The sequence below is a fragment of the Artemia sp. Qi Xiang Cuo genome, chromosome 17 (genome assembly GCF_049724085.1).
Source record: "Artemia sp. Qi Xiang Cuo chromosome 17, ASM4972408v1, whole genome shotgun sequence".
Lineage (NCBI taxonomy): Eukaryota > Metazoa > Arthropoda > Branchiopoda > Anostraca > Artemiidae > Artemia > Artemia sp. Qi Xiang Cuo.
This window is the reverse complement of record NC_142810.1, coordinates 44880410-44890625: the sequence shown is the minus strand read 5'-3', so window position 1 is coordinate 44890625 and position 10216 is coordinate 44880410. Positions and strand designations below refer to the sequence as shown.

The 10216-nt window shown below is 34.7% G+C and overlaps 2 protein-coding genes across 2 annotated transcripts in view; both read left to right on the top strand.

The window, feature by feature from the left end:
• The first annotated feature begins 2488 nt into the window (after window positions 1–2488).
• On the top strand, window positions 2489–9174 carry LOC148942244 (protein flightless-1 homolog). The gene is made up of 4 exons (XM_089103401.1): window positions 2489–2658; window positions 4188–4408; window positions 5148–5364; window positions 8370–9174. Exons 1-4 carry the CDS (start codon window positions 2576–2578, stop codon window positions 8563–8565), a joined length of 717 nt encoding a protein of 238 aa, XP_088959527.1. The 5' UTR covers window positions 2489–2575; the 3' UTR covers window positions 8566–9174.
• Window positions 8879–10216, top strand: part of LOC148942243 (uncharacterized) — a 7337-nt gene continuing 5999 nt past the window's right edge. The window contains exon 1 of the mRNA XM_089103592.1: window positions 8879–8980. Coding sequence (XP_088959718.1) covers window positions 8941–8980 — 40 coding nt within the window. The 5' untranslated portion in view covers window positions 8879–8940. The remainder of the gene's footprint in view (window positions 8981–10216) is intronic.

Sequence of the window (10216 nt, the reverse complement as noted above, 5' to 3'; positions counted from 1 at the left end):
GGACTTTCTGGTATATCGAACTAACAAAAAGGCACTCTGTAGGCCTACCTCCTGATAATACTACTGATAATACTACTACCTACTGATAACACTACTTCTGCTGCTACAAGGACTACCCTGTTGTAGGAGCCCAATACTATTTTTACTAGGGACACGATCACTTAATAAAACACTATGTGGCCAAATAAGCCCAAGGCCAACACCCAACTGTCATTAAAAATATATATTTTCAATTACTTTTAATGGGACTTCTAGACTTTCAAGACTTTCAAACCTGGTATGGCATATCTATTATTAATCAGAGAAAAAAGGGCTTTCAAATGAGGTACTAGTCAAGCAGATATGGTTTAATCCCCAAAAATAGTGTGTAACTCCTGAGAATCGCCTCTTTACTGATTCATTGAGTTTTTTCTCAAAATTGTGGTGAGTGACAGCTCATTTTAAATTTTTCATCCGTGTCAAGATAGCACTCCATGTTTTGAGATGAATAGGAACCTGTTTCTCCTTTTTTTGCCTTAAAGATAGACTTTTATGACCTTGACACTAAAAAAACTGGTTTTGTTAAATAAGAAAGTCACAAAAAGCTGTAGCAATGGGGCACACGTTCCATTTTATGACAAATCCTATGGATATTGTTTTTCACTTAATGAAAACACTGTATAGGGCATCATAAGCCCAAGCAAGGCCAACGCCCACATGCATGTAATACAAGCATTTTTAATTTATCAGAACCCAAAAATGAATGACATATTTGAAATATTTTTGAACGCCCAGAAAGAACCCAAAGTTAATCTCTCCTGTAACTTGATATGTCTCTGTGAAATGTGTTTGCCTGCGTTTGCCGACAGAAGCCAAATTTCCCCTCTTGTAACTTGATATGATCTCTCTTTGTCAAGTTCCCTTTGCCGACACATTGCTTTGCTGACTCCAATCTTTGTGACTAGTAGAATTTTTTTATGCATGCCAGCATCATCTGTGATTTACAAACTTAAGTTAGGATAATTTTTTAAATCGCTATTTAAAGAAGAAAGAAGAATTTGCTGTACCAAAGGTAAAATAACTTAATATTTGGTTTTATAAATTGATACTTGGGTGTGCTTGTATTTATCTTTCAAGTTGGGAGCTGTGGGCGCTATGGGTTCTCGGGCGCTAAAGTAAATGTTTTGGGTTCTTAGGCACTTTGGGCACTGGGCACTAAAGTATCGTTGGTTTCACTTTAATCCTAACTCAATAATATGATTTTGTAGAACTTTACCTATCAAGATACTCCCAGATAATTGTTAAGGCTTTTACTTCATTCCTTAGTGTCATTTAGCCTCTCTTTCTCAACTGTTTGTCAAGAACATCAAAAGCCTCTCAGGTAAATTTTACCAATAGGTTAGGCTATATTCTGTATTTAAAAGCGTCTTCCTGGGTTAGGCTTGGCACCTAGGCTATGATGGAAAATTCCATATATCCTGCCACACTAGGAGGGAGGCTGCTTTACACCATTACTTCTAGTAGTAATTAGAAAAAGGTTTTTTTTATCCAACAAAAGATATAAAATCTTTAATACCTACCTTGTTATTTGAAGAGAAAACAATCATTCTCATAGCTAACAAATTGCCTCAAATTATTCATTTTTCAGTAACAAATGGCCAAAATTTATCAAATATATGCAAGATTTTATGCAGGTTGACGTTCTACTCTGCTATTAACTGAGAGTTGAACAAATGATGGATTTGAGCTCAACTTTAGATGGATTCAAGGAGGACTTATGCAAAAACATACATCCAGCAAGCAAATCCAGCACAAAACATAAATCCACATGGAAGTTGAACTCGAGTTCAACTCATGTCCACGTGAAAACGGATTCTTAGTTAAACCATTTGCTGAATATTTTCCACACTCAACGTGCTCTAGTAATAACATTCATGTTTCTTTCAAATTTTGGTAAACTTTTAAACCAACATAAGTAAGTATCACATGTTGTAGTGATTGTATCATTCGAATTCATTGGAATTGTGAAAAAATCTCTTAGATTGCATATAAAAACATCAACATGAATAAATTTTGGTAATGGGACTTGTCTTTATATCAAAATTTAAGATCTGGAATTCTGTTATTAGCTAGGAAGGGCGCCAAAAATTTCTATATTATTTTGTATAGTTTTGCTTAGTATAGTATTTCTCTATCTGTTTCTAAAGTCTGATTCACCCACGTACTTAACTAGACATCACTGTCTAGGCCCAGTTACTGTCCATCGCTCATAGTTTATTTCCTGTTTTATAAGCAGCCTTGTTTGTTCCACAGTGATGATGGCTAGAAATTGATGTTTAATTAACCCTGCGCGGGAATGGGCCTTGCAATGATTCACTGATTTGTCATAAATCAAGTTATTTTAATGTCAATTTATAAAATGCTCATGAAGCCAAGAAATGAATTTCTACCCAGTGCCTGTTTTGGTTAATTTCCATTTATTGGAAAGAAGTTAATTTTTTTATTTATTATTGACAGCATTGAAACTATACCTCGCCAGCTTTTTGTTCAAGTGAATGACCTGATTTTTCTGGACCTGAGTAATAATCAGCTGGAAATGCTGCCACCACAGAAACAAAGGCTGGGTAATTTGCACCCATTTCTTCTTGATATTAATCCACTCGGCAACTATCAATTAAGGTAAGCTTGCTGTTGTTGAACCTACTAATGACCTTATAAAGTCTGATGACCTTATGTCCTATTATATTTGAAGTTATGTTATCAAATTTCTTTCAATGAAGTTCTTGTGTCTTTAATATCACCTATTAATTTTAAGTCTACATAAAATATGTATGCACATAAAGGTGCTCTGGAATCTAGGGTTACATACAAATTTTATCATGTTGTGACTCCCTGAATTGTATTTTCATGCAATGTTTTTCTTATGAATGGGTTTAACTCATTCATACAAAACCCATTAAACCCATTAATCCATGTATGAGCCTTTTGTTAGTTGTTTTGTCACATTTCCATGCAAAACTCTAGTTGTTTCCTTTGATGTTACTTGCTCGTCACGCAAATTGAAGTATTTTAATCAAAAGCAAAGCAATTTAGTTTGAGAAATACTGAAAAAGCATGGCACCAGTTGTAAAAGGAGTCCGCTCTAAATCAATTTTCTTCTACCAATCTGTAGTAGTCTGTTATTTCATACATGTCCATCAATGCTTTTTCCTTTTAAATTCAACTCATTAAGTGCTCCTGGTCTTAAATATTCATTAAATATCTTTTTGTCATGTTAATATATTCTACAGCCCTTCTTTGTAGTAATTTATATTTGTTTTAAGTACGGCTTCATTTATTTTATTTCGCAGGTGATTTGTTACTTTATCTCTCTCTCTCTCTCTCTCTCTGGTTTATTTTATTTTAATTTTTTTTTGAATAAGACGTTGTTGTGTTGGAACTCTGTGACTTGATAAGCCTAAAACTTTATATAAAAATTGATTGAAAAACATCTCCTATTGAATGTCAGAATGGTCTCCTACCGTTTTAAACGGTTGTGGGGTTGTCGAGGATGACCAGCCCTCAGGCCGACCTATGGACGCAAGAACTGGTGAAGAGGGTTAAAACGTTAATGAATCAATGAGCAAAGACCAAAGTTTTAATGTTCGGATAATCTTGGAATTTACGAAAATTTGAAGTGGGGAAATAAGAAACAACTTTGCCGTAAATGTTTTACCGTATGTATTGGCTGTATTAATTTACTCCTGCCGTAAACTTGCTGATGAGAGAAGTTTGCGCAAAAATAGTATCGGAAAACGTGGTACTTGAGTGAAAATGTGAACGGAAAAAACGTTTGTTCTAACATTGGTGGAATGCTTTGCAGGAGATCATGAATTGATTAAAAATAATCGTCACATGTGACGATATCTAAGCTGAACAAACGGAGCTCTTTGGCCAGTGCTTGTTTTGTTTGATCTCTAAACTAAGAGGACAGCCCTAGGCTGGTGAGAATCTTTGAACAAAAGTGCTTATATATTTGAACCAAGTCTTAACAGGAGTGCTTTGAGGGCCAGGGGTCCGAGGACGGGCCAAATTGAGTAAAGAGAGACTAGGGGTGTTATCATATATATATATATATATATATATATATATATATATATATATATATATATATATATATATATATATATACATAATATCACATCTATATATTTTTTCATTTCTTATAGGCAGTTGCCATCCTTGATCATTTTACACACTTTGAGTCTTCAAAATACGCAAAGAACATTGTTAAATATACTGGCGAATCTGGACAATTTGGTTAATTTAGCAGAGATTAATCTGTCGGAAAATAACCTCACGAAGATACCTGACGCATTGTTTACACTCCCTAATCTGAAACGGGTCAATCTTAGTGACAACGTCATTGTGGAACTGTCTGTTGCAATAGGTGAGTTTCTTATGTTAACCTTTGGTGTTATTGATTGTGAGGACCTTGTCTTGGTTTACTGTGGATAGTGAAATTAATGCACAATAGGTCTGGAAAAGATACAGTATAATTTACTTTTATTAACCCCATATTAATTAAAATAATTTTTAAATTGTTATTTAGTAAATTATTGACTATTGCTATTTATGATATATAGATTAAAAATGTACAACCAGCAGAGGATACAAAACAAAATGAGTTGTTGGGTTTCAAAAAATTATCCCAAGTTGGTGAAAAAAATTTTTTTTTTGCTATTCGCCCTCATTAATCATCCCTAATTTTATCATTTGTACCTGAATTCTAAATTTTGAAATTCCTTGTAACACACAACATTAATTAATTCAGTTTCTGCACGCTTTGAGTAACCCTTTGTTGCTCCACGGAATTACCTGGTCTATTTAGCTTCAATCCAGTAGCTGGCTCCAAATGATCAAGTTATCCTGTTAAATGTTGCATTGCATCCTGCTCCTTGTGGGTGGCCAATTTTCAGGTCAATCCGATTATAAACCACTAGGTAATTCTAACATATTTTTGCAGCAAAATATTCCTATATAATATTTTAACTTATTTTGTTGTAGTTTTTTTTAATGATATTCAATCCTTTTTAAGTAAGTACTTTCAATTGTATGTTTATCCCTTATTTTTATCTCTGTATATCCTACAGCCCATCTTCTAACTTAATTTTATTATCAAATTTTAGACCTTTGGACCAAATTGGAAGTTCTTAATGTAAGCAGAAATCAACTTCAGTCTCTACCAGCCTCTATAACCAAGATCACAACGCTAAGTTGGGTGTTTGTTAATGAAAATCGTCTTGAATTTGATCGAATTCCCCAAGATATGGGCAAATTGGACTCACTCACCCTGTTTTCTGCCAGCGACAATCGTTTGGAGAGCATTCCAGAAGGGATTTGCAAGTATGATCTTTTCTTGATTCCGTTTTTACTTAATTGTCCCCTTAATTGCACTGAATCGGAATTTCAGAATAGCTATTCAATTGGAAAGGTTGGAAAGTCCAAGAATGAAGTTTCAGTCCCGGTCTCTTGGGCTGTAATGAAAATGGTTAAAATGGCTTGATCATGTGGCTAAGGTCAATTGCTAAAATAGTTAAAATGGCTTAGTCACGTTGCTGAGATCAATAGCTAAACTTGTTAAATTCGCTAAGTCACGTGGTTAAGGGGAATAGCTAAAACAGCTAGGCCATATGACTAAGGTCAATGGCTAAAATGGTTAAAATAGCTTGGTCATGTGGCTAAGGTCAATTGCTGAAACGGTTAAAGTGGCTAGGTGATGTGGCAGAGTACACTACCAAAAATCATTAAAATGGCTAGGTCACGTGGTTAAGATGAATTGCTATAATGGCTAAGGTCAATGATGTAGATGGTTAGAATGGCGAGGCCACGTATTTTCAATGGAGAATGATAGATGGCCAAAAATCGGGATTTTTACCATCTATCTGTGGCAAAGCGAAAAGGAAGTCATCTCCAAATAGAATGGGAAGAAAGTATAAGTATTTAACGGAAATGGGACCTTCATAGGGTGGAGTAAAGAGTGAGGTGTTGAAGAAATTGGGACGGAGTGGGAGTTTGCAGCTGTGTTGGCCTCAATTGCTATTCTAATGAGGTGTTCGTATTAGTAATAATATTGTGTATGGTCGGGAGGGTGCTTATTAAATACATATGGGGAATCTTTTAAACTAATTTACAGCCAAAGGAGTCGAATTTATTAAGTATCATAGGTTTTGATCCAGAATTCAGAATCTAATAGAGCACACAACAGAGTCGTAGTTGTCAGGTGTTCTATTTCATTAGATTCGTAATTGAGTATATGTTGTAATTTAAGCTACAGGCCTGTAAAAATCATGATGACATTGAAATCTTCTCCGACCTCTTTTCTTCTTCTTCCTCTTCTGGATTTTTTTTCAAATCCTATTGTGAGTTGTATTATTTTTCTTTCGTATTTTAGAATTAGGATGTAAATTTCTATTTTAAAATCTGCTAAAAGAGTTCTCTGATCATGTGGTTCTTATAGACTGATATTAAATATTTTTAAAATTGATAAGCTTTCTATAATTGGAGGTTGTAAGCTTATTGTAATCTGTAATTGGTAAGCTTTTTGAATTGAACATGAAGGATCCTTTTGATTATTTGGGCACTATTAATAAGGGCACTAGCCACTCCATTTTCCAATCGAATGGGTCCTTTTCGAAGTTTCTACGACAACTCCTTCGATACAAAGTGCCCAGGTGGAGAAAAAAAACGCATTGTGCCCACATGGCACAACGCCTTCTATAAAACCCTTATATGTCCCCAGGGCATAACTTAAAACCCTTTCCCTGAGGGTTGTGGGGGAGTGTCCTCCTCAAAAACATATTTTCTATCTGGAATTCAACTATGCTGAACAAAATGCCTATCACAAAATTTTGATTGGATGTGTTAGGGGGAATGATGGGCGTAAGAGGGGGGGGGGGTTATTTGCCCTCCAATCACTTTCGACTATTAAAAAGGGTACTAGCCCTTTGAATTTCCAATCGAATGAACCTTTTTTGAAGTTTCTACGACAACGCCTTCTATAAAAACCTTATATGCCCCAAGGGTATAACTTAAAACCCTTGCCCTGAGGGTTGTGGGGGAGGGTCCTCCTCAAAAACATATTTTCTGTCTGGAAATCAACTCCGCTGAACAAAATGGCTCTCAAAATTTTGATTGGATGTGTTTAGGGGAATGATAGGCGTGGGGAGGGGGGGCTAGTTGCCCTTCAATCACTTTCGACTATTAAAAAGGGCACTAGTCATTCAAGTTTCTAATAGAGTGAACCCTTTTCGAAATTTCTACGACAACGCATCCGATACAAAGTGCCCGGGTGAAAAAAAAAAACACATTGTGCCCACATCGTTCTTTACTTAGGCAGCGCGCCAGCGCTGCCTTTGATTTGAATGTTGTTAAGTAGGCTTAAAAATAGAATAGATTTTGACTATGCGCAGGCAACGTTTGATGCTATAGTTAAAGAGTTGAGGTCTGTTTTGTCACCCTTAAACAGTATGGGTGACCCTAAACAGTGTGGGGAAACTGGTGATAGTGTAAAAAATTATCAATGCCATTTAGGGCATGGTGCTTCTTGCATTTTTTTTTGTCAAGTTTCGTAATTGTATTTATTTTTCCTTCAGAAACTGAAATCAACCACTTATTACCACGCTAATCTTGCCAATTACAACAGTTTTGCCTTTTTATTACACTGAACAATACCAAGAAACGTCAAATTCTAGATGGCGTTAGTGATTTTTTGTCGACATGCAAGCTAGTTTTTGCCCGTGCAAGTTACTCTTACTTTGCTCCCAATACGCTGTTAATTAATATGATTAGAGGTTTTTACAATATTTCATATGCTTATACTTCTTCCATTCTTATTATTGGTAACCTCTCTGTGGTTTGAGTTCTTGAACTTCAAGAACTGGTAAAGTTCTTGGTCAGGATATCGTAGTTCTGTGCCATATAAAATTCTGTATCTCTTCATTTTTTTTCTCATAACTTGTTCTTTCCATATAATTTTTACCTTAGATATTCTTTTGTATCAGGATACAAAAGTTTTATTAGCTACTGTTGCTACCTTTTATCTTTACGTAAAAGTGTGACTGTTCTGGTTTCTAACACACATTTTGCTTAACAGGAAATTCATAAACTAAATATATATTGGTTTCTAGTTTATAGACAAAGAAATATTTAATTACGGTCTGTGTCAGGCTAGTGACAAAAAAACATATACCTTCCTTAATATATGAAAACGTATAATAAAGATATATAATTTGAAAATTTAATGACAATTAAACTTTTGACTATAAGTAAGATTAATTTGAAAATTTGACAATTCAATATGAAAACAATTGTTTTTGAATTCGTTTTTTATATATTCAATCTTTTTTTAGATGCAAAAGCCTTAAAAAGTTGCTGTTGGCCAATAACAAGCTTCTAACTGTACCTGACGAAATTCATAATTTGACCTTGGATGTCTTGGACCTGAATGGAAATCCGGAACTAGTTATGCCTCCAAAGCCTGTTGACCCAGAGAAGCTGAATGCTCAGTTTTACAATATTGACTTTTCATTGCAGAACCAAGAATAGCAAATGGGCAATTTGTTCAACCCCAGAGAACTTCATCTCGTAATTATTTTGTATTTGACATTATCAAACAGTTCGTGGTAACGAACTGTAAGTAAGGAGCGACCAGGCTCAATGGTAAACGAAACTCTAAAAAACGGAATTTTGATACCAATAGATACAACAAAAGAATCAGATTTTGATGCTATTTTAAATATATAAGTTTCATCAAGTTTAATCTTACCCATCAAAAGTTACGCGCCTGAGAAAATTTGGCTGATTTTCGAGAAAAGGGGGAAAGACCCCCTAAAAAATATAGAAATTCAATGAAAATCACACCATCATATTCAGTGTATCAGAGAACCCTACTGTAGAGGTTTCAAGCTCCTATCTACAAAAATGTGGAATTTTGCATTTTTTGCCAGAAGAAAGATCACGGGTGCGTGTTTATTTGTTTGTTTTTTTTGTTGTTTTTTCCCAGGGGTGATTGTATTGACCCAGTGGTCCTAAAACATTGTCGGAGGGCTCATTGGAACGGAAATTAAAAGTTCTAGTGCCCTTTTTAAGTGAAAAAAAAATGGAGGGCAACTAGGCCCCCTCCCACGCTCATTTTTTTCCCAAAGTCACCCGATCACAATTTTGAGATAGCCATTTTGTTCAACATAGTTGAAAATCTAAAAAATATGTCTTTTATGATGACTTAATCCCCCACAGTTCCCAGGGGAAGGGCTGCAAGTTATGAACTTTGCCCATTGTTTACATGTAGTATTGGGTATTGGGAAGTATACAGACATTTTCAGGAAGAATTTTTTTCTGGTAGGGGGGGGGGGGCTCAAAGAGGGGGTTACTCGGGATAATCTTTCCGTGGAGGATGTTTCTTTGGGGTAAGGGATATTTCTATGAAAGGGGCGCCGGATTTCCAAGCATTATTTAAAATACGATCAGAAATTAAATTTAAAAAAACAAGTTTTTTCAACTGAAAGTAAGAAGCAACATTAGAACTTAAAATGAACAGAAATTATTACGTATATGAGGGGTTCTCCCCAAGTCAATACCTCGTTCTTTAAGCCAAAGATTTTTTAGTACTTTCATAAGAGCTATTTATTCTAATTAACGGCCTTTTTTATTAAGGGGTCATTTTTAAAGAATTAGAAGAAAATTCGAACTTTAGCTTAAAGAAAAAGGTATTGACTAGAGGGCGAACTCCATAATATACGTATTAAAAATATATTAATATATAATTTCGTTACTTAATTTATTTCGTAAGTTACGTATATTTATTACTAATAAAAACGTCCGTAAATAAAATTAAACAAGTTTCGAGAAAGCCATTTAACCAAATAAAATTAAATTAATATGCAAATTTTGTTTTAATTATTCATGTACGGTGAGCCAAGATCAAAACCTGCATTTATTCAAAAATGTTCAAAAATTAAGTAAAAAAACAAGTTTTTTAAACCTAAAGTAAGGAGCGACATTAAAACTTAAAACGAACAGAAATTATTCCGTATATGAAAGGGGCTGTCCCCTCCTCAACGCCTCGCTCTTTAAGCTAAAGTTTTACTCTTTATCAAAAATTTATTTTTTAAAAAAAAAAAAAACTTTAGCGTAAAGAGCGAGGCGTTGAGGAGGGGAAAGCCCCTTCCAAATACGGAATAATTTCTGTTCGTTTTAA